This window comes from Somniosus microcephalus, chromosome 2 (genome assembly GCF_052327205.1).
Source record: "Somniosus microcephalus isolate GS21.2 chromosome 2, FLI_Smic_1.0, whole genome shotgun sequence".
Classification (NCBI taxonomy): Eukaryota; Metazoa; Chordata; class Chondrichthyes; order Squaliformes; family Somniosidae; genus Somniosus; species Somniosus microcephalus.
The window spans coordinates 225,502,760-225,527,853 of NC_140988.1; the positions used below are offsets into that span (position 1 = coordinate 225,502,760).

At 44.6% G+C, this 25,094-nt stretch overlaps 1 protein-coding gene across 1 annotated transcript in view; it reads right to left on the bottom strand.

Moving 5' to 3' along the window:
• The window catches only part of gabra4 (gamma-aminobutyric acid type A receptor subunit alpha4), a 133,980-nt gene that overhangs the window by 16,280 nt on the left and 92,606 nt on the right, over nucleotides 1-25,094 (bottom strand). Inside the window, exon 8 of the mRNA XM_085965665.1 lies at nucleotides 4,225-4,484. Coding sequence (XP_085821791.1) covers nucleotides 4,225-4,484 — 260 coding nt within the window. The remainder of the gene's footprint in view (nucleotides 1-4,224; nucleotides 4,485-25,094) is intronic.

Here is a 25,094-nt window from a genome sequence, read left to right on the forward strand (position 1 = left end):
GTAGAACTGAGAAATACCAAGGGGCAGAAAACATTAGTAGGTGTGGTATACAGACCTCCAAACAGTAATGCGGAGGTTGGGGATGGCATTAAAAGGGAAATTAGAGACACATGCAATAAGGGCACAGCAGTTATCATGGGTGACTTTAATCTACATATAGATTAGGCTAACCAAATTAGTAACAATGCTGTGGAGGAGGAATTCCTGGGGTGTATACGGGATGGTTTCCTGGACCAATATGTCGAGGAACCAACTAGAGATCAGGCCATCTTAGACTGGGTATTATGTAATGAGAAAGGATTAATTAGCAATCTTGTTGTGCGAGGCCCCTTGGGTCGGAGAGATCATAATATGATAGAATTCTTCATCAAGATGGAGAGTGAAGGAGTTGACTCAGAGACTAGGGTCTTGAATTTAAATAAAGGAAACGACAGGAAACTCTTTATTATCTGGCACCAACGAGACCGGCTTGGTGCCGGTTTATCAAAAAGTCCAGATAACAGAGAGGTATAGTTTAAAAGGTACGAGAGCTCCGTACACAGCAACAAATCCAGGCTTCCCTGTTGCTTAGCAATATGTGCAGGAACTCTGGCCACAGACCAAGCATCCCTGTTGCTTAGCAACAAGTGCATGAACCCCAGTTACACAGCCACAGATCCAGGAACTGCCCTAATATGAAGTAAAACTTACCTGAACCTACTCCTGCATTTTGCCGGTTAAAAGAGAGTTTCCTGTACGATGGAGTGAGGCACGAGTTGGGTAGGATTGATTGGGGAATGTTACTCAAAGGGTTGACAGTGGATAGGCAATGGCAAACATTCAAAGATCGCTTGGATGAGCTACAGAATTTGTTCTTCCCTGTTTGGCATAAAAATAAAACAAAAAAGGTGACTCAACCGTGGCTAACAAGGGAAATTAGGGATAGCATAAGATCCAAGGAGAGGACATATAAATTGGACAGAAAATGCAGTAAACCTGAGGATTGGGAGCAGTTTAGGATTCAGCAAAGGAGGACAAAGGGATTAATTAAGAGGGGGAAAATAGAGTATGAGAGTAAGCTTGCAGGGAACATAAAAACTGACTATAAAAGCTTTTATAGATATGTGAAGAGAAAAAGATTGGTGAAGTCAAGCATAGGTCCCTTGCAGTCAGAATCAGGGGAATTTATAATGGGGACAAAGAAATGGTAGACCAATTAAATATATACTTTGGTTCTGTCTTCACAAAGGAGGACACAAATAACTTCCTAGAGATGTTGGGGAACATAGGGTCTAATGAGAGGGAGGAAATGAAAGAAATCAGTATTTGTAGGGAAATGCTGTTAGGGAAATTGACGGGATTGAAGGCAGATAAATCCCCAGGGCCTGATAATCTACATCCTAGGGTACTTAAGGAAGTGGCCCTAGAAATAGTAGATGCATTGCTGGTCATCTTCCAAAATTCTACAGACTCTGGAACAGTTTGCATGGATTGGAGGGTAGCTAATGTTCCCCCACTATTCAAAAAAGGTGGTAGAGAGAAAACGGGTAATTATAGACCGGTAAGCCTGACATCAGTAGTGGGGAAAATGCTAGAGTCCATTATGAAAGATGTAATAGCAGAGCACTTGGAAAACAGTGACAGGATCGGACAAAGTCAACATAGATTTACAAAAGGTAAATCATGCTTGATTAATCTACTGGAATTTTTTGAGGATGTAACTGGTAGAATAGATAAGGGAGAACCAGTGGATGTGGTGTATTTGGACTTTCAGAAGGCTTTCGATAAGGTCCCACATAAGAGATTAGCATGTAAAGTTAAGTCACATGGGATTGGGAGCAAGGTACTGACTTGGATAAAGAACTGGTTGGCAGACAGGAAGCAAAGAATTGGAATAAACGGTTCTTTTTCCGAGTGGCAGGCAGTGACTAGTGGGGTACCGCAGGGATCTGTCCTAGGACCCCAGCTATTCACAATATATATTAATGATCTGGGCGAGGGAACTAGATATAATATCTCCAAGTTTGCAGACGACACAAAGCTGGGTGGGCGTGTGTGCTGTGAGGAGGATGCCGAGAAACTCCAGTTTGATTTGGACAGGTTGGGTGATTGGGCAGAAGCATGGCAGGTGCAGTATAATGTGGATAAATGCGAGGTTATCCACTTTGGTGGCAAAAACAGGAAGGCAGATTATTATCTGAATGGCAATAGATTGGGAGAAGGGGAAGTGCAACGAGACCTGGGTGTCCTTGTGCACCAGTTGTTAAAGGTAAGCATGCAGGTGCAGCATGCGGTTAAGAAGACAAATGGTATGTTGGCCTTCGTAGTGAGAGATTTCGAGTACAAGAACAAGGATGTCTTGCTGCAGTTGTACAGTGCCTTGGTGAGACCACACCTTGAGTATTGTGTGCAGTTTTGGTTGGCTTATCTGAGGAAGGATGTTATTACCATGGAGGGAGTTCAGCGAAGATTCACCAGACTGATACCTGGGATGGCAGGAATGGCGTATGAGGAGAGATTGGGTCGATTGGGCTTATACTCGCTGGAGTTTAGATGAATGAGAGGGGATCTCATTGAAACTTATAAAATTCTAGACAGACTAGATGCAGCACGGTGGCATAGTGGTTAGCACTGTTGCCTCACAGCGCCAGGGACCCGGGTTCAAATCCGGCCTCGGGTGACTGTCTGTGTGGAGTTTGCACATTCTCCGTGGGTTTACTCCGGGTGCTCCGGTTTCCTCCCACAGTCCAAAGATGTGCGGGTTAGGTTGATTGGCCATGATAAAAAAAAAAAATTTTTAATTGGCCCTTAGTGTTAGGGGGGATTAAATACATGGGGTTATGGGGTTACGGGGATAGGGCTTGGGTGGGATGGTTGTCGGTGTAGGGACTGGGTGCTAGGGTTTGGATGATCAGCCATGATCTCGTTGAATGGCGGAGCAGGCTCGAAGGGCCGAATGGCCTACTCCTGCTCCTATCTTCTATGTTTCTATGTTTCTATGAAGGATGTTCCCGATGGCAGGGGAGTCCAGAACCAGGGGTCACAGTCTAAGGATAAGGGGTAAGCCATTTAGGACAGAGATGAGGAGGAATTTCTTCACCCAGAGAGTGGTGAACCTGTGGAATTCTCTACCACAGAAGGCAGTGGAGGCCAAATCATTAAATATATTTAAGAAGGAGTTAGATATATTTCTTAAAGCTAAAGGGATCAAGGGATATGGGGAGAAGGCAGGGACAGGGCACTGAATTTGGATGATCAGCCATGATCTCATTGAATGGTGGAGCAGGCTCCAGGGGCCTAATGGCCTACTCCTGCTCCTATCTTCTATGTTTCTATGTTTCAATAAACTTCAAAAAGTGTATTAAGCTGAGGAAGTCACTTCTCTCAGTAATTTAAATCAAAACAAATCTGGGCCCTTCCCAGACTGTATGGCCGGAATTTTGCTGGCGCTCAGGGGGCGGGTTTGGAAGCGGGACATCCGGCAAAATCGCAAAGATTGACAGCGGGTGAGAAATCCACTGTCATCCCACCTCCAAACAATCTTCCCAGGTGTCGGGTCCCCGATTTGCGCAGGCACTCAACACCTGGCGGTGGGAAGAGGATTATAGGCACTTAACTGCTTGTTAACAGGTTGTTAACAGGCAGTTAAGAGGCATTTTGCAATTTTGGCAGGTCTACTGCGGGCTTCCCGACATCCTGACACCACGCCAGGTAAGTGTGGCATGCTGTGGGTCTACTGTAATGTTTCTGCATTGATGACAGCAAAAGTGATGTGAAGGATTCAATGGTACACTGGTGAGTTTCAGAGGTAAGAAAATGTTGGGAAAATCGTTTTTAATGCATTTACACTTTCTGTAGGTGACAAGTTTTAGATTGTGTGTGCAGTCCCACCTCATTGGGAGAACCTCTCTCACCAGTGACAGATCGCTTCTGTAACCTCACCTGCAGCTGCCATCTGTTCTAGCCTAAGGAGGGAGTCACTGGAGAGCTTGGGTTTGCAGCAATGCTGTCCTGCCCCCAAGCTGCATCGATAGCAAAAATCGCAGCCTATGTCTCAGCTACTTACTGGATAAACTCAGCGGTGGGAGAATTTCTGATCAGATTTAGCAGCAAAAACATTTCACTGTATAAGCTTGAAAGAGCTACATTGCTTTGGAAATTATTATTTATTCATTATTAATTATATTTTTTTAAACTTTCTTTGCCATTCTGCATCATTATAATATCTATTGATAAAAATATTACCTGAAGTACATCCTCTGAGACAGACACTGTCTTTATTGGAGTTGGTGGAGATGCAGCAGGAGCCTTGGCTGCCCTTTTTTTGGCTTTTTCAGCTTGTGCATTAGTGAAGTAATTAACAGCAGCAAATTCAATCAGAGCAGAGAACACAAATGCAAAGCAGACTGCAATGAACCAATCCATGGCTGTGGCATAGGAGACCTTTGGCAGAGAGTGTCGAGCACTGATGCTCAGTGTTGTCATAGTTAGAACTGTTGTTATACCTTTAATTGAGAAAATACATTGTTTTATTGGAAGAAGAATATAAGCAGGCACTATAAGCACAAATACAGCAAAATTATGCAGGTACTTTTTTGTAATATGAATATATAAACAATTCTTTTGGTATCAAGTAAACTTTTTATCTGCATAGTAACCTCCCACTATGGGAATAGGACAAGTCTTAACGAAGAATATGCCATCTGAGTATTCAAAATACTTGTCAGGACATTTGAACCAAACTATGAGCTAGACAATAACCCGAACGACAATCAAGGTCAGGTGAAAGTTTTACATTCTGTATAATCACACCATTTAAAATGATGTAGGTCATTGGGGCCACGCTCATTTTACAGGTGTAAACAGGTGCCTAAACATTCAATATGGCAGGCGGAGTGTGCGCACATTTGGCACCAGAATTGAATAGCCTGCAATATTGGTAAAGGCTCCTGCACAGGCATCCAGGACCCATACCTGAAACTGGTGTTAGGACTTTTGAAAATTGTATTACTTACTTTATTGTGGACAGGAGTGCTCCTGCCGGCTCCACAGGAAATTCATGGGCAGTTGCCGGCCACCACTTGTCCCCCACTCCTGATTGCCTTTCCCCCCTCCCCCTGACTCTACTCTGTCAGCATAAGTGCAGCAGAGCGAAACCCTGTCTGCCTCGCTCAATGCTGGAGACTTCGTTTTATATTCTGGGGTCATTTGCAAAGCTAGGGGCAGCCACCAGTGTCAGCAAGTGTGCAAAAAACAGCAGCCACCCTGGCTCAAGCCAATCGCGTTCTCAAGGTGGAGCAGAGACCCTTGGAGGTCCAAATGGTTGGCTTCCAATGGGGCCACTCCAACTAAGTGAGGCAGTGAGGTTTGGGGCCTTTCGAATGCCTCAAATGAACTCAATCAAGGTCTCAGCTGCCATGAGTTTTGCTGAGGTCATTCAAGGACAGAAAGGGTGGAATTTCCCACAGAAGCCCAGGAGCAGCCCGACACTGCCCCCCACCAACACCGCCCACCCGTGGCATACACACCTGTAGGGACGTCGCAAGTGCTGGTTTCAGGCATGTGAAGTGCGAGGATTCTTGACAGATCGGACGCCTGCCCTGGAGAAGGGCCTCTGCGAGTGGAGAGTTCTGCTTTCTGCAGAACCTTCGCCCGCTGAAAATCCTTAGAAATCTTACACCTGGTAAAAGCAGGCATAAGGCCTGCTTTTACCAGCATAACAGTTTATAAAAGTAAAAAAAAAAAATTTCACTTATTTATAATTTAAAAATACTTTTAAAAAAGGTAAGTTTATTTTTAGCCCCGTAAAAAACTTCAATTTTTTTTTCAAAATATTAAATTTTTGTTTAAAATATTTAATCTAATGTAATTGTAACTAATTTTAAAAACGTGATTTAAAAAAAATTATTTACTGTTTTGATGTGTTTTTGGAGCGATCTCCATTCATACTTTTGACGGGTCTCAGCTGAGAGACCTGTCAAACGTATGAAGGGAGATTCCTTTCTTTCATTCGTTCCCCATGGCCCACGTGATCCCAGGGACGCTTGCGAATCGCGTGCGCCCTTGGGATACCTGGACCCTGCGCATTTCGTAGTGGAGAGGCCCAGGAGCGGAAATGTCGGGACCTCCGGAGCCCTCAGGTAATGGCGTAGATTTTTTCCAGATTGGAGGCCTCCGCACGCAGGAAGCCTCCAATCAGAAAATAAGGGTCAATGTAATAAAACGTCCCAAGGCGCTTCACAGGAGCATTATGGAACAAAATTTGACACCAAGCCACAAAGGAAATATTGGAACAGGCGACCAAAAGTTTGGTCAAGGAGCTAGGTTTTAAGGAGCATCTTAATGGAGGAGAGGTAGAGAAGCAGAGAAATTTAGGGTGGGAATTCCAGAACTTTGGGCCTAGATAGCTGAAGGTACAGATGCCAATGGTGGAGCAATTAAAATTGAGGATACGCAAGAGGCCAAAATTAGAGGAGCACAGAGATCTCAGGGATAGTAGGGCTAGAGGAAGTTACAGAGATAGGGAGGGTGAGGCCATGGAGGGATTTGAAAACAAGGATGAGGAGAAACTTTTTTTACACACAGGGTAGTGAGGTTATGAAAAGCAGTTGGTGATTGAATCAGAGACCATGTCAACATTCAATAGGTAATAGTGGTAGCTGACAGTAAAGGGAATAAAGGGATATGGGAATAGGGTGTGCACATGAGATTAGAACTACTGATTGCATTGGAGGATAAACATTACCATGGGCTGGTTAGGCTGAGTGGCCTGTATCTGTGGTGTAAATTCTATGTAATAATTCTTTTTAATACGTATAGCCCACTTAGCTGTAAATTATGTACTTTATAGTAATCTATTTGCTCTACAACTATACTTTTGAGTGTAGAAACTATTGTTGTGATAGCAGTGAACAAGCATTTAGCGAGTTTATACATTATTCTTCTCTCCACTATCTCAATAGTGAAGAGAAGAAATGGATAAAATAGCAGGGAAAGACATGTCATCATACAAATATGTTAACTATTAATTTGCTAATATTGCCAATACTACCTTCTGGGCTTTGGTCTCAACATGAACCCTTGATATAATAGCGTATAGCTTTGGAAAAAAATTGCTTCATTTCTGTCATTTACAGCCTTGGTCCAAACATGGACAAAGGAGCTGAATTCCAGAGATGAGGTGAAAGTGACTGCCCTTGACATCAAGGCAACATTTGACCGAGTGTGGCATCAAGGAGCCCTAGTAAAACTGAAGTTAATGAGAATCAGGGGAAAACACTCCTCTGGCTGGAGTCATACCCAGCACAAAGAAAGATGGTTGTGGTTGTTGGAGGCCAATCACCTCAGCCCCAGGACATCGCTGCAGGAGTTCCTCAGGGCAGTGTCCTAGGCCCAACCATCTTCAGTTGCTTCATCAATGACCTTCTCTCCATCATAAGGTCAGAAGTGGGGATGTTCGCTGATGATTGCACTGTGTTCTGTTCCATTTGCAACTACTCAGATAACGAAGCAGTACATGCCCGCATGCAGCAAGACCTGGACAAGATTTAGGCTTGGGCTGATAAGTGGCAAGTAACATTCACATCACACAAATGCCAGGGAATAACTATCTCCAACACAAGAAAGTCTAAACACCTCCCCTTGACATTCAATGGCATTACCATCATCGAATTCCCCGCCATCAACACCCTAGGGGTCACCATTGACCAGAAACCTAACTAAACCCGCCACATAAATACTGTGAGTACAAGAGCAGGTCAGAGGCTGAGTATTCTGCCGTGAGTGCCTCACCTCCTGACCAATGTTCCCTTTTAGCTGTGCGGCTGCAAAGACTGCATGACCATGCAATGCTCTGTAGCTCCCGCGCAGCCAGATCACCGGCTTTTAAATAGATAAAACCGCGCTTGCGCGGTATTTTGAATGGGCCGCGCAGCCCCTTACAGGGGCCGCGCACCCAAAAAAAATTAAAGGCAACATTCCTCCTAACTCCCCAAAGCCTTTTCACCATCTACAAAGCACAAGTCAGGAGTGTAATCCAATACTCTCCACTTGCCTGGATGAGTACAGCTCCAACAACACTCAAGCAGCTCGACACCATCCAGGACAAAGCAGCCCACTTGATTGGCACTCCACCCACCACCTTAAACACGCACTCCTTCCATCACAGGCACACCCTGTCTGCAGTGTGTACCATCTACAAGATGTGGAGATGCCGGTGTTGGACTGGGGTGGACAAATGTGAGAAGTCACACAACACCAGGTTATAGTCCAACAGCATTATTTGAAATCACAAGCTTTCGGAGCGCTGCTCCTTCGTCAGGTGAAGTCACCTGACAAAGGAGCAGCGCTCCGAAAGCTTGTGATTTCAAATAAAGCTGTTGGACTATAACCTGGTGTTGCGTGACTTCTCACATTCATCTACAAGATGCACTGCAGCAACTCACCAAGGCTTCTTCGACAGCACCTCCCAAACCCGCAACCTCTACCACCTAGAAGGACAGGGGCAGCAGGTGCATGGGAACACCACCACCTCCATGTTTCCCTCCAAGTCATATAGCATCATGACATGGAAATATATCACTGTTCCTTCATCATTGCTGGGTCAAAATCCTGGAACTCCCTGCCAAACAGCACTGTGGGAGTATATTCACCGTACGGACTGCAGCGGTTCAAGAAGGCAGCCCACTGCCAGCTTCTCAAGGGCAATTAGGGATGGGCAATAAATGCTGGCCTTGGCAGTGATGCCTACATCCCATGAATGAATAAAAAAATTGCTACAGATTCTTAATATCTTCATGAAAAGATTGCTGTCCATACCGCCTTATCCTTGTATGATTTGCCATCTTTTTCTTTTTGGAGTCAGGACCATAGCCTCCAAAAGTAAAAAATATATACCCAATATGCCCTCAATTACAAGCTGCCAGAAAGTGGGCATATTCCTACCTTCAACCATAAATAGTGAGTATACTCAACATAGCCAAGTATGCCCTCCTCTACACCCCCACTTATATTATGTAAGACAATTATGAATGGTATTTAAACTGTCAAAGTGAAAGGATTCTACTGAAAAAGGAGCATTACTGCAATCAATATGATAGTATTAACAGTTTCTTTTGTAAATAGTAATCAGGACCTTTCCGGCAATGACTAAGCAAGATCAGGTCACCAAAAACCACGAAAAAGTGGACTGTCGAGAATTTACCATCTCATTCTCCTTCCTACTGTTGCCAATGTTATTGTCCAAATGCTTAACATGCTGATATCAAATTCCTCTCTCTGTTATTTGAACAGAGGTGTTAACCCAATTGTAAACTCATTTTAACTTGGACCGCTTGGCAGGAACCCTAGGGCAGCTAGCAGCCCTAAAATAGCTGTGCAACACTTACTGCTCTATTCCTGCTCAGATCCCACCCGCCACTATATTTCCTGGATCTTCCACTGGGTGGTCCAGACTAAATCCAGCTTGATTTAGGCAGGTGCCTCATTAGTACATGCAGATCGGGTCTTATGATGTACTTGGGAGCCCGAAGCAATTTCGATGGACAACTGGGTGGAGCATGCACCGTGTACACTTCGTCCACTTGTACCAGGTGGTGAAGCAGAATAGGCATGACAAGGTAAGGACAGAGTTATTTTTGGGGGCCAGGAGGAGCTGGGGTGAGCTGTCCCTTGCCACCCGGACCTACCTGTCTGCTGGCCAGCTCAGCATCCAGACCGCCCGATCTTGTGCCAGCACAATCGGCAGCGGGATGCTCTCTCGGAGCATGTAGTTCGCCAGCGGCATGGTAATGAGGCCCAACCCTTGAAATAGCTTGAGCATTCCACCGGCAGGCACAGGCTGGCCTTCCACCCGCTGCCCACTCGTTCCATGCCTGGAGTTCAAATCTACCGCATCTTATGATAACATCACCGACAATCATTTCTATCTTATTGAATGATAGAGAAATAGCATTTTATAGTGAGGGAGTGTGAACTTAAAATTGAAAAGAAATAGGATTGAACAGTGTCTCTAAAATTCACTTGTCACTGATTTTTTTTTTGTAAAATAGTTTATTCATAAGTAATTTTTCAAACCACAGTGATGAACTCCAGATCTGAGTATAATTTTCTAGTGCTGTATTCTACATTTAAGTATTCAGCTCCAAACTGAAGACCAAATTTATTCTGTAGTTAATCATTTTGCTATGGAGAAATTAAAAATCTTATGATGTGAATTAAACTTGTGCTAATTCACACGGTACTAATTTGCAACACAATGAAAGGAACTGGCCAGGTATGAAGGGTTGGCATTTATTTATTCCATTTGAACTTCAGGGTAAATAGCCTTAAAGTAGTCAGGGACTATGAAGCAAGAGATTCACGTCAACTTTGTTTAAATGGCTGATCTTAAATCAATTGTACAAAGTCTGAAGTCATGCCAATTAGCACACCGTATCCACATTCCCCCAGTTACCAGAGATATAGTTCCTTTCACTGTGTTATTGTCCGCTAAGAACTGGAAGCTGATTATAAGTGAAGCATCTACAGGATTTCAGCACAACAAACATACAAAAAAGGAACATTAATTAGAAGCTCTTTCAATACAGACTTCATGGGACCTCAAGGAACCACAAGTCATCGTATTGCAATCTACAGAACCCTGAAGTGATGTGGGATAGAAAAGAAAGAAAATAAAAGATAATGGTAAAATTAATGATAGGGTTGGTTTGGATGTATCTCAAATACTATATTTTGTGTTTGAAGAGGTACAAGATGAAAGAAGGCATGCTAAGAGATCAGCTGGCACCAGAGCAGCACTGGCTTCAACTGCAATTTGCCACTCACCTAGCCTGTCTATATCCCTTTGCAGATTCTTTGAGTCCTCTGCACAACCTGCTTTCCCACCCATCTTTGTATCATCTGCAAACTTGGCTACATTACACTCGATCCCTTCATCTAAGTCATTAATGTAGATTGTAAATAGTTGGGGCCCCAGCACCGATTCTTGTGGCACCCCACTAGTTATCGTTTGACAACCGGAAAATGATCCATTTATCCCGACTCTCTGCTTTCTGTTAGTTAGCCAATTCTCTATCCATGCTAATATATTACCCCAACACCGTGAGCTCTTATCTTATGCAGTAACCTTTTATGTGGCACCTTATCGAATGCCTTCTGGAAATCCAAATACACCACATCCACTGGCTCACCCTTGTCCACCCTGCTTGTTACTCCAGCAAATTTGTTAAACATGATTTCCCTTTCATAAAACCATGCTGACTCTGACTGCGGTATGTTTTTCTAAATGCCCTGCTATTGCTTCCTTAATGAAGGACTCCAGCACTTTCTCAATGACAGATGTTAGGCTAACTGGTCTATAGTTTCATAGAAACATAGAAGATAGGAGCAGGAGTAGGCCATTCAGCCCCTCAAGCCCACTCCGCCATTTAATGAGATCATGGCTGATCATCCAAATTCAGTACCCTGTCCCTGCTTTCTCCCCATATCCCTTGATCCCTTTAGCCTCCAGAAATATATCGAACTCCTTCTTGAATATATTTAATGAATTGGCCTCAATTGCCCTGTGTGGCAGAGAATTCCACAGGTTCACCACTCTCTGGGTGAAGAAATTCCTCCTCATCTCAGTCCTAAATAGATTACCCCTTATCCTTAGACTGTGACCCCTGGTTCTGGACTCCCCCGCCATCGAGAACATCCTGCCTGCATCTAGTCTGTCTAGTCCTGTTAGAATTTTATAAGTTTCAATGAGATCCCCTCTCATTCTTCTAAACTCTAGCGAATATAAGCCTAATTGACCCAATCTCTCCTCATACGTCATTCCTGCCATCCCAGGTATCAGTCTGGTGAATCTTCGCTGCATTCTCTCCATGGGAAGAACATCCTTCCTCAGATAAGGCGACCAAAACTGCACACAATACTCAAGGTGTGGTCTCGCCAAGGCCCTCTACAACTGCAGCAAGACATCCTTGCTCTTGTACTCAAATCCTCTCGCTATGAAGGCCAACATACCATTTGCCTTCTTAACCGCCTGCTGCACCTGCATGCTTATCTTCAGCGACTGGTGCACAAGGACACCCAGGTCTCGTTGCACTTCCCCTTTTCCCAATCTATTGCCGTTCAGATAATAATCTGTCTTTCTGTTTTTGCCACCGAAGTGGATAACCTCGCATTTATCCACATTATGCTGCATTTGCCATGCATCTGCCCAATCACCCAACCTGTCCAAATCATACTGGAGTTTCTCTGCATCCTCCTCACAGCACACATGCCCACCCAGCTTTGTGTCGTCTGCAAACTTGGAGATATTACATCTAGTTCCCTCGTCTAGATCATTTATATATATTGTGAATAGCTGGGGTCCTAGCACTGATACCCCACTAGTCACTGCCTGCCACTCTGAAAAAGACCCGTTTATTCCTGCTTTCTGTCTTCCTCCTTTCTTAAATAGGGGTGTTACATTTACAGTTTTCCAATCCGCTGGGACCTCTCCAGAGCCCAGGGAATTTTGGTACATTGCAACCAATGCATCCACTATCTCTGCAGCCACTTCTTTTAAGACCCTGGGATGCAGGCCATCTGGTCCAGGGGCCTTGTTGTCTTTTAATCCCATTATTTTACCGAGTACTATTTCCTCAGTGATAGTGATTGTCTTTAGTTCCCCACTCCCTGTGGCCCCTTGATTATCCATTATAGGGATGTTGTTAGTGTCTTCTACAGTGAAGACAGATGCAAAATATTTGTTCAGAGCCTCTGCCATTTCCCCGTTCCCCATTATTAATTCCCCAGTCTCATCCTCTAAGGGACCAACATTTACTTTAGCTACCCTTTTCCTTTTTATATACCTGTAGAAGCTCTTACTATCTGTTTTAATGTTTCTTGCCAGCTTACTCTCATAATTCATCTTCTCTCTCTTTATTTTTTTTTAGTCATCCTTTGTGGGCAAACATTTGGCAGATGGAGTATAATGTGGAAAAGTGCGAGGTTATCCACTTTGGCAGGAAAAATAAAAAAGCAAACTATTATTTAAATGGAGAGAGATTACAAAATGCTACAGTTCAGAGGGACCTGGGGATCCTTGTGCATGAAACACAAAAAGTTAGCATGCAGGTACAGCAAGTAATCAAAAACAAATGGAAAGTTGGCCTTTATTTCAAGGGGGTTGGAGTATAAAAGCAAGGAAGTCCTGCTACAACTGTACAAGGTATTGGTGAGACCACACCTTAGAGTACTGCATACAGTTTTGGTCTCCTTATTTAAGGAAGGATATACTTGTATTGGAGGCAGTTCAGAGACGATTCACTAGGTTAATTCCAGAGATGAGGTGGTTGACTTATGAGGAAAGGTTGAGCAGGCTGGGCCTATACTCATTGGAATTTAGAAGAATGAGAGGTGATCTTATCAAAACATATAAGATACTGAGGGGACTCGACAAGGTAGATGCAGAGAGGATGTTTCCCCTCATGGGGAAATCTAGAACTCGGGGGCACAGTCTCAGAATAAAGGGTCGCCCTTTTAGAACTGAGATGAGGAGGAACTTCTTCTCTCGGAGGGTCGTAAATTTGTGAAATTCTCTGCCCCAGAGAGCTGCGGAGACTGGGTCATTAAATACATTTAAAGTGGAGATAGACAGATTTTTGCAAGATAAGGGAGTGAAGGGTTATGGGGAGCGGGCTGGGAAGTGGCTTTGAGTCCTAGATCAGCCATGATCTTATTGAATGGCGGAGCAGACTCGAGGGGCCGAGTGGCCTATTCCTGCTCCTAGTTCTTATGTTCTTATGTTCTTATCATATTTGCAGGCCTTGGTACACTGATCTCCTCATGGCTGAGGACCATTGCCGCCATACATTACAACAGTGGCTACACGTCATTGACTGTGAAGCACATTGTAATGTCCTGAGGATGTGAAAGGTACTATATGAATGCAATGGTGGCATAGTGGTTAGCACTGTTGCCTCACAGCGCCAGGGACCCAGGTTCAAATCTGGCCTCGGGTGACTGTCTGTGTGGAGTTTGTACATTTTCCCCGTGTTTGCGTGGGTTTCCTCCGGGTGCTCCGGTTTCCTCCCACAGTCCAAAGATGTGTGGGTTAGGTTGATTGGCCATGATAAAAAAAAAAAAATTGACCCTTAGTGTTAGGGGGGATTAAATACGTGGGGTTACGGGGTTAGGGCTTGGGTGGGATGGCTGTCGGTGTAGGGACCGGGTGCTAGGGTTTGGATGATCAGCCATAATCTCGTTGAATGGCGGAACAGGCTCGAAGGGCCGAATGGCCTACTCCTGCTCCTATCTTCTATGTTTCTTTTTCATAGGCTCTGGTGCCATAGTGAGCCAGTTGCAGAGTTTTGACACTTCACCATAGGGATGGCAGCTGTCAGTGGCAGTCAAGGTCACCATACCCTTAACTTTATTTGCATCTGGCTCATTCTAGGCTAGCATTCTTGTATCATTCTAGTATCAGCCAATGTGCCGGTCATGCATGTAGCAAATAGGTAACTTATTGCTAGATAATAGTAAATATATGAAAGATCATGAAAGGACTCAGTAATGTGAAGAAATAATTTCTTAACTGTTTTTCTTTTTTTTTGTTGTCCCTCTGTTGCAACTTAGCTTCTCATTAGCCTCTGTGCCAGTTGGTCTCATTTATCTTACCACCCCCCCCCTCATCTCGTTACTGACATCATTAGGTTTCCCAATGGAAATCCCTTTATCTGATGTGTTTGAAAAAAGTAGATGCTAAGCAGATCAGGCAGCATGAGAGATGATCTGTGCCCACCTGGCATCTGAGAACAAAGGTGAACATAGTTTACTTTGGCAGACAATTAGTGCAGGTGGAAGCTCCTATTCCCAAGGGAGGCTGGAGCAGCAGGCCCAATAACACCACTAAGATATATGAAGGTCTGACTACTGCTCCAGAAACACCCCAATCACAGTATGGCATGCTTTCTGGGGCATTGCATGAAAGAAGGCATGCCAGTGTGATCAATACCTTACTCTATTGGCCACAACTGGCAAGATGTTGCTACAAGCTGTGGCATACCTGGAAATGACCATGGAAAACTATCTTGATAGGGTCCAGATCATCAAGGAGACAGATGCAGAGCTGTACCATCTGCTGCAAGGACATAGGGCTGGTATAGCCAGTGACATTAATGGTAAGCTATAATCAAATCTTTGCTTTACCTCCATGCAGACATGTTGCAATGCTGATTTATTTGGATGCTGCCATGGTGTGGTAGAGAGGACTACCCTCTTCCAACCAGCTCATGCAGAACCACCTCTAATTCAAAAAGAGTAGACAAAGAGAATGCAGGTGATGTAGTATACATGGACTTTGAAAAAGAGCAGAACAGATTTACAAGGTTGTTACCAGAATTAAGAGGAGGTAACTATCAGGAAAGATTGATCAGATTGAATTTCTTTTTTCTGTAAAATAGAAGACTGGAAGAAACCAGCAAGAGGTCTTTAAACTTATAAAGGGGTTTGACAGGGTGGATGTGGAGAAACCATTTCTAATGATGAGTGAGTCCAAAATAAGGGACCATAAATATAAGATAACCACTAAAAGATGAAAAGATGAAATAAAGTATTTAGGAAGAAATTCTTTACATAGTGAGTGGTGCGAATGTGGAATTTGCTGCCACATGGAGTGGGTGAAGCAGAGAGCAGGGATGCATTTACAAGGCTTTATGCAGTATTGAAGGAGAAAGGAATAGAGGGATATGGAAGTAGAGTGAGAAAAGATCATTAGAGTGGGAGGAAGCTTGTGTGGAGTATAAACACCAGCCTAGACCAGTTGGGCCGAATAGACTGTTTATGTGCTGTAGACTCTATGGGGGGTCTGCGGGCGCGTTTGGTGGTGAGTCAGGTGGGGAAATTTTTTTTTGACAGAGGTCAGGAATCCGCTGTCAAATCGGCGCCACGCAACTTTCCCAGATGTCAGGTCGGTCAACGCTGAACAGACCCGACACGCAAAGGCGGGGGGGGGGGCAATTTAGGTTATTATGACATTGTTAAGAGCCACTTAAAAAGTATTTTGAGCTCACCTTTAAATTTTACGAGGTCGCCCACAGGGTCCACGCTGCTCGGGGATCATGTCAGGTAAGTAGGTCGGGAGTTGTGATACCATGAAATCATCTCATTACTAGACAGCTGCAAATGTGCTATAAAAGCTCCCATCTCACAGCTGTTCACTTTCCAAGCTCAGAAGCTGTTGCTTACTGCATTTGGAAAACAGATTGAGCTTTATGCAGGTTGCAAGTGTTTGGAGTAAACTCTGTATCCAGTGTCACCTCATTGGAACAACCTCTCTCACCATTGACAGATCACTTCTGTCATCTCAACCTCACCTGCCATCTATTATATCAGTATCAGTGGCCTTGAAACTATCTCACCTTGGTCCTCAAAATCCCACCACAATCAGCCCCAACACCAGCAGCATCAGGCACACCAGCAGCACCAACAACAACACCAACCTTCTCTGCAATCAACTGATACTGCACAGGACACTGGGCATCAGCACCCGACCATATTGCTGCCTGGGAGAACAAGGATGGCCTCACCATGGCCAGATTTACTTCACTTGACGCTGTGCACCCTGGCTGCTACATGATGTCCCAGGTTGGCACCACCCCACAACAACACCATAAAGCATCCCTACAATGCCCAAGCCATTCCTTTTCACACTCATCACCACTGCGGAGGGTACCGTTATGTCTCACCATTCACTGCAACTGACTAAACCACTTACAAAGGTGCACACAAATCTGTCCAAGGCAGCAAAGTGTTGAAAATAAAGATTTCAATGTTTGACACCACATTAACAGAAACTTTACATAAACATTGGCTAAAACACATAAGTGCCTACCCTTGTGTGTTGTTAGTTGGTATGATTGGACTAGGATGAGGGTGAGTGTGAGAGGTGCCGAGTGAGATGGGAAAGTGATAATGTAGATAGAGAGGGATGGGTGGAGGTGCAAGGTAAATTGGTGTGAGTAAGAATGTGCAGGCGTACTGTAGGGAAGGCAGAGTGATGGGGATGGGATAAGAGGCACAGCAGGATGAGGTTGAGTGTAGTTTTTCAGAAAAGTTTTGTGATCTACTGAGATCATTGAAACGTTTGTGCCACTGCAGCCTGATCCTCCTGATAACATCCCTGCTTGTGTCCTCCTGTACAATGTGCAACCAGGCTGCATTGATCTCCTAGGGAGGTCTCTTCCGCCCATTGGAAATGAAGAGAACCTCACTGCGTGCTGTGATTTTCTCCATAAGCATATGGAAGGAGTCATGGTAGAGCCTGGGTGCAGCCGTGCACCTCTGTGCAGTGCTTGTCAGTGTTTGCAGCACCTCAATGCTGTAGAACACTGACAACACAAATATCAAAGTAAATTTGCGCATGGTCCCTTTAAGGAAACCGGCATCATCAAGTGACGTCGTCAGACTCACTTCCTTCAATTAGCCGGGAAACGCGCTGGGCAGGCTTAAAAAGCCCCATCAACGCAAAATTACTTTGGACAGCGGGCTGGAGCCAGCAGTGAGGTCGGAACCCATCACCGACCCCGACCCTACCAGACCCGCCGAGGTAAGAGAAATCACGGCTGACGAAGTTCAGCAGCAATCAAGCAAGACTTGGGTGCCGGGGTACTCCATCACTTTCCCTGCAGTCAGGCTTGCATTTTGGTTTCCTTGCCTTTCATTTTTACCTGTTACTTCTTTGTCCCCTCCCCCTTCAGCCTTGGCCAAAAGGCTATGAAGCCTTTGCAAAGACTTTCAGAATTTTTTTGTCACTCTATTGTGAACTCCTCTTTAATTGTCCCCATTCTTCATATTTTACTGACAAGTCATTTTACGCTCCCATTAGTCATGTGCGTCCTGCAATTTCCAAATCTGCACCTGGAGCTACGCATAATTATGGTAATGATCTGACCTCAGAAAATGGAGTAAAAATAGTAGAGTTCCCTTTGTGTCAGTGTAAAACCTGTTTCTAACCAATTCCGTGTAAACTGCACCCAGATTGGATAATCTAGGATTGTATCTGGAAACAGTTTAAATGACTTCTTCTAACACAACTAATAATAAAAAGCTTCCACATTAAATATAATACTTTGAAATAAAAAACAAGCCATCTTTCTGAATTTAAAACAAGAAAATCTGCTTGTGATTCAAACTCCTTTCAACTTTGCTCTCAGTTAAAATGTAAACTTTCTGAGAGATCATTCAAAATTGCAATCATTTCCACATAAATGCAAAGAGTGCACTTTTGTTTACCCTTCATTATTTCAAAGCAGGTTACTCAGGTAGTGGACCAGACACTCTTATTAAAAATGCCTATTTTTTGTGATAAACCCATTTTCAGCTGGATTATTAAAATGGACCAGGTTACCACTTTTAAATATATCAAGGATTATTTTTTTAATGCAAGGGGAAAGAAATAAACAATTACGTTCTAAAACACTGCCCGATTGCGCTGGTTCATAGCAGATTTTATATTTGTGATTATGCAAATGAATTTGAGTGGAAATTTGAACCATAACTTCACTTCGGAAAAACAGCGCAATTTAGAATAAAATTTGCGCCCAGATTGCACCCAAAGCAGAAACTCGACCTCACTATGTGTGTGTGTGTGTAATTGCACATATTTTTTTCTCATATATACCACAAAATGCAGCAACTCCAGCAGGGATACTGCATCGTAACAATTTGGCATCTAAAAATAAAATGCTCATTCAAAACTCCTCTCCATATGTTCTTCATATACATTGACAAGCTTTAGCAGTAATTTACGTCAACCTAAAAGTTGTGGAGCTGTGAGGTCAGTACAGCAACTTGGAATCTGTTACATGGTTCTTTAAATTTCCAAGTTGTAGGGTGAGGATATTCAAGAGGTCATGAATAGCTTTTTTATATTATTAAATATCACAATTGGTCAGTAATTTGCATAGGATCTGATGCAAATTCCCTCTGTATATTTCCTATTATATCATGCCAAGCAGACTAGGCTGGAAAAAATTGATAGCAAAATATTTTCTATTTCAATAGCACATCTGTGCAGATTTGAATATAAAACATGTTAGTAAAATTCTTGCTTTTGCAAAACTAACATTTGCCCTTCTCAACATGAGCAAAATGTGTATGAGCACCTCCGTCCACATCAGCTAGATTGTAGAGGGTGTAATCCAATCATAGAATCATAGAATGGTTACAGCACAGAAGGAGGCCATTTGGCCCGTCGAGCCCGTGCCAGCTCTCTGCAAGAGCGCTTCAGCTAGTCCCACTCCCCCGCCCATTCCCCCTGGCCCTGCAAATCTTTTTCCTTCAGGTACTTATCCAATTCCTTTTTGAAAGTCATGATTGAGTTTGCCTCCACCCCAGCTTCTCTAGTCTTTCCACGTAACTGTAATCCCTCATCCCTGGAACCATTCTAGTAAATCTCTTCTGTACCCTCTCCAAAACCTTCACAAATTTCCGAAAGTGTGGTGCCATGAATTGGATGCAATACTCCAGTTGGGGCCGAACTAATGTTTTATAAAGGTTTATCATAACTTCCTGGCTTTTGTACTCTATGCCTCCATTTATAAAGCCCAGGATCCCATATGTTTTATTAACTGTTTTGTTAACCTGTCCTGCCACCTTCAAAAATTTGTGCACAAGAACCCGCAGGTCTCTCTGTTCTTGCACGCCCTTTAAAATTGTACCATTTAGTGTATATGGTTTCTCCTCATTCTTCCTACCAAAATGTATCACCTCACACTTCTCTGCATTTAATTTAATCTGCAATGTGTCCGTCCATTCCATCAGCTTCTTGAAGTCTATTACTAACTTCCTCGCTGTTTATTACACTTCCAAGCTTCATGCCATCTGCAAATTTCAAAATTGTGCCCTGTAGCCCAAGTCCAAGTCATTAATGTATATCAAAAACATGCTAGTACTGAACCTTGGGGAATGCCACTGTATACCTCCCTCCAGACAGAAAAACAGCCATTCACCACAACTCTCTGTTTTCTATCCCTTAGCCAATTTTGTATCTGTGCTGCTACTTCCCCGTTTATCGCATGGGCTTCAATTTTGCTAACAAGTCTAATATGTGGCACTTTATCAAAAGCATTTTGAAAGTCCATATACACAACATCAACTGCACTGCCCTCATCCACCCTCTCTGTTACCTCATCAAAAAGCTCAATCAAGTTAGTCAAACACGATTTGCCCTTAACAAATCTGTGCTGGCTCTTCTTTATTAGTCCATGCTTGTCCAAGTGGCTGTTAATTTTCTCACGGATTATTGTTTCTAAAATTTTCCCCACCACCGACGTTAAATTGGCTGGCCTATAATTGCTAGATTTATCCTTCTCCCCTTTTTTGAACAAGGGTGTATCATTTGCAATCCTCCAGTCCTTTGGCACCACCCCTGTATCTCAGGAGGACTGGAAGATTGTGGCCAGCACCTCCGCAATTTCTACCCTTACTTCCCTCAGTGACCTAGGATGCACCCCATCCGGACCGGATGAATTATCCACGTTAATTACCGTCAGCCTTTCCAGAACCTTCTCTTTATCTATTTTTATCTCATTCAGTATCCCAGCAACCTCCTCGTTTACCATAGCTTTGGCAAAGTCCTCTTCGTTGGTAAAATCCGATCATTTAGTAGCTCAGCCATGTCTCTGCCTCCACTAATAGTTCTCCATTTTGGTCCCTAATCAGCCCCACTGCTCTTCTGAACATAAGAACATAAGAATTAGGAGCAGGAGTAGGTCATACGGCCCCTCAAGCCTGCTCCGCCATTCAATAAGATCATGGCTAATCTTCGCCCTCAACTCAACATTCCCGTCCGATCTCCCCTGATTCCCCTACAGTCCAAAAATTTACCTATCTCAGCCTTGAACACACTCAACGATTCAGCATCCACATCCCTTTGGGTTAGAAAATTTCAAAGAATCACAACCCACTGAGTAAAGAAATTCCTCCTCATCTCAGGCTTAAATGGCCGACCCCTTATCCTGAGACTTTGCCCCCTAGTTCTAGACTCTCCAGCTAGGGGAAACAACCTCTCAGCATCTACCCTGTCAATCCCCCTCAGAATCTTATATGTTTCAATGCGATCACTTCTCATTCTTCTAAACTCCACAGAGTATAGACCCAATCTACTCAATCTCTTCTCATAGGACAACCTCTCATCCCAGGAATCAATCGAGTGAACTTTCGTTGCACTGCCTCTAAAGCAGATAAGGGAACCAAAACTGTGCACAGTACTCCAGGTGTGGTCTCACCAAAGCCCTGTACAATAGTAGCAAGACTTCCTTACTCTTGTACTCCAACCCCATTGCAATAAAAACCAACATGCCAGTTGCCTTCCTAATTGCTTGCTGTACCTGCATGCTAACTCTCTGTGTTTCCTGTACGAGGACACCTAAATCTCTCTGAACACCAACATTTAATAGTTTCTCACCATTTAAAAAATATTCTGTTTTTCTACTCTTCCTACTAAAGTGAATATACGCCATCTGCCACCTTATTGCCCACTCACTTAACTTGTCTATGCAGGCTCTTTGTGTCCTCCTCACAGCTTACTTTCCCACCTAGCTTTGTATCATCAGCAAACTTGGATACATTACACTCGTCCCTTCATCTAAGTCATTAATATGAATTATAAATAACTGAGGCCGAAGCATTGATCCTTGCGGAACCCCGCTAGTTATAGCCTGCCAACCTGAAAATGACCCTTTTGTCCCTACTCTCTGTTTTCTGTCCGTTAACCAGTTCTCTATCCAGGCTAATGTATTACCCCCAACTCCATGAACCCTTATCTTGCATAACAGCCTTTTATGTGACACCTAATCGACAACTCTGACAATGCTTTTATTGTTAATATGCCTATAGAAGGCCTTTGGATTCCCCTTTATATTAACCATTAATTTATTCTCGTACTGTCTCTTTGCCCCTCTTATTTCCTTTTTCACTTCTCCTCTTTACATGCTATATTCAGCCTGATTCTCCTTTGAATTATCAAGTTGACATCTTTTTCTGCTTCATCCAACTCTCAAACAGAGAATGCTGGAAAAACTCAGCAGGTCAGGCAACATCCGTGGAGAGAAATTTGAGTTGACGTTTCGGGTTGAACCCTTCTTCAAAACTGGAAAGAAAATAAAAAGATCGAAGGCAAAGCTGCGATCGAACAAAAGAAGGAAAAGAGACAATAAAAGGTATGCGAAGCCAGATGAGATGGTAATGGGCCCGTGGAGACAAAAGGCAGCTGAGATTAGGTGTGAAGTGTACTGGCAGGATAAGGACAGCTGCCAGGTGAGAGAGAGAAACAAAAGGAAAGCAGGGGGGGAGGGGGGGAGAAAAAAAGGACCCAAAACAAAGGGGTGGAAAAAATTTAAATGAAAAGCGTGATAGGGGCCGAGGTTATGATCTGAAATTATTGAACTCGATATTGAGTCTGGAAGGCTGCAAAGTGCCTAATCGGAAGATGATTTGCTGTTCCTCGAGTTTACGTTGAGTTTCCGTGGAACAATACAAGAGGCCAAGGACAGTGAGGTCCGAGTGGGAATGGAGCGGTGAATTAAAATGACAGGCCACCGGAAGCTCGGGGTCACCCTTACGGACTGAACGGAGGTGTTCCGCAAAGCGGTCACCCAATCTGCGTTTGGTTTCCCCAATGTAGAGGAGACCGCATCGTGAGCAGCGAATACAGTATACTAGATTGCAAGAAATACAAGTGAATCGCTGTTTCACCTGGAAGGGGTGTTTGGGGCCCTGGACAGTGGGAAGAGGGGAGGTATAGGGGCAGGTGTTACATCTCCTGCGCTTGCACGGGAAGGTGCCAGGCGAAGGGGAAGGGCTGTTTGGGGTGATAGAGGAGTGGACCAAGGTGTCTCGGAGGGAGCGGTCCCTACGGAATGCTGAAAGGGGAGGGGAGGGGAAGATGTGTTTGGTGGTGGGATCACTTTGGAGGTAGCGGAAATGGTGGAGGATGATCCGTTGAATGTGGAGGCTGGTGGGGTGAAAGGTGAGGACAAGGGGAACCCTATCGTGATTCCGGGAGGGAGGGGCAGGGGTGAGGGCAGAAGTGCGGGAGATAGAACAGACATGGTCGAGGGCCGTGTCAACCACGGTAGAGGGGAATCCTTGGTTGCGGAAAAAGGAAGACATGTCGGAAGCACTGGTGTGGAAGGTGGCATCGTCGGAGCAGATACGGCGGAGGCGGAGAAACTGGGAGAATGGAATAAAGTCCTTACAGGAGGCGGGGTGGGAGGAAGTGTAGTCCAGGTAGATGTGGGAGTCAGTGGGCTTGTAGTGAATATTGGTCGATAACCTATCCCCAGAGATGGAGACGGAGAAGTCGAGGAAGGGAAGGGAGGAGTCAGAGATGGACCATGTGAAGGTGAGGGAAGGGTGGAAATTGGAGGCAAAGTGAATGAAATTGTCTAGTTTGGGGCGAGAGCAGGGAACGGCACCGATACAGTCATCAATGTATCGGAAAAAGAGGTGAGGGAGTGGACCTGAGTAGGACTGGAACAAAGATTGTTCCACATAACCCACGAAAAGGCAGGCATAGCTAGGACCCATGTGGGTACCCATAGCAACACCTTTAATTTGGAGGAAATGAGTGGAGTTAAAGGAGAAGTTGTTCAATGTGAGAACAAGCTCAGCCAGGCGGAGGAGGGTGGTGGTGGATGGGGACTGGACGGGCCTCTGTTCAAGGAAGAAGCGGAGCGCCCCCAGGCCATCCTGGTGGGGGATGGAGGTGTAGAGGGATTGTACGCCCATGGTGAAAAGGAAGCGGTTGGGGCCAGGAAACTGGAAACTGTTAAAGTGGCGGAGGGCGTCCGAAGAGTCGCGGATGTAGGTGGGAAGAGACTGGACAAGGGGAGAAAAGATAGAGTCAAGATAGTAAGAGATGAGTTCCATGGGGCAAGAACAGGCTGAAACGATGGGTCTACCAGGGCAGTCCTGTTTGTGGATCTTGGGAAGGAGGTAGAAGCGGGCTGTGCAGGGTTGGGGAACTATGAGGTTGGTGGCAGCGGGGGGAAGATCTCCAGAGGAGATGAGGTCAGTGACAGTCTTGGAAATGGTGGTTTGATGTTCGGTAGTGGGGTCATGGTCCAGGTGGAGGTAGGAGGAGGTGTCAGAGAGTTGGCGTTCAGCTTCCACTAGGTAGAGGTCTAGCTTTGGTTGCCCTCCCTTTCCCCCCTGTAGGAATGTACCTAGACTGTACCCGAACCATCTCCAAACTGGACAGTTAAAGGCATCGTTTGGTTTATAGGAAATGAGGGATGACTTAGAAGAGCATTCTGAGACGCTGATCCCAGGAAAGTTATAAAGAGTAACAACCCAAAAACATAACAGGCACATCTAGTAAAATAGGACAGGAAAGGGCACTGACTCACCTCAGGATAAACATGAAAAGAACCTTGCATAACAAAGTGCCAGGTTTGATCAAGGTTGGATCCAAGAGAGAAGCTCTAAAGTCTACGAGGGCTAAATTCAATAGGCTCCGAAAACGGGTGCGGGAACCGCGATGCGCGATTAACCAGCGCCCGTTCAATGCAATGCAGGCAGCATGCCAACTTTATGCTGACTGCTCATTTCAGCATGCAGCCAGAGCTAACCGAGCTGTTGATTGGCTGCATGCATCAGCGGGGGGGGCCCAAAATCAGAAAGGGGCGGTGCATTGTGGCTTGAGCAGGTGCTGGAAGTTGTTCAGGAATTGAGTCTGACCTGGGAAACAGTGAAGAATGGCTCAGCATGAGAGAGAGTGGGCTCCAAGGTTTTTGGACGCTGCACTGGTGGCCTTGGTGGAGTAGGTGGAAAGGAGGAGAGATGTCCTTTATTCACAGGGGGCAAGGAGGCCCTCCAGGCACACGCTCAGAAGGCAGTGTGAACAGATAGCCATTAAAGGTCAATGCCAGGAGTTGAGCCCCAAGGACCTGGATGCAGTGCCGCAAGAAGTTCAATGACCTTATATAAGTGGTCAAGGCCAGTGAATGCATGTTAAAATGCCGTATCCAACCAACTGCATCACTAGCCTCAGCCACTGCTCAATGCACCACAGCCCCATCACTCACCTACCAACATTCTCTATCACTCAGGACTCATACCTAACATTCATAGCTTCACCT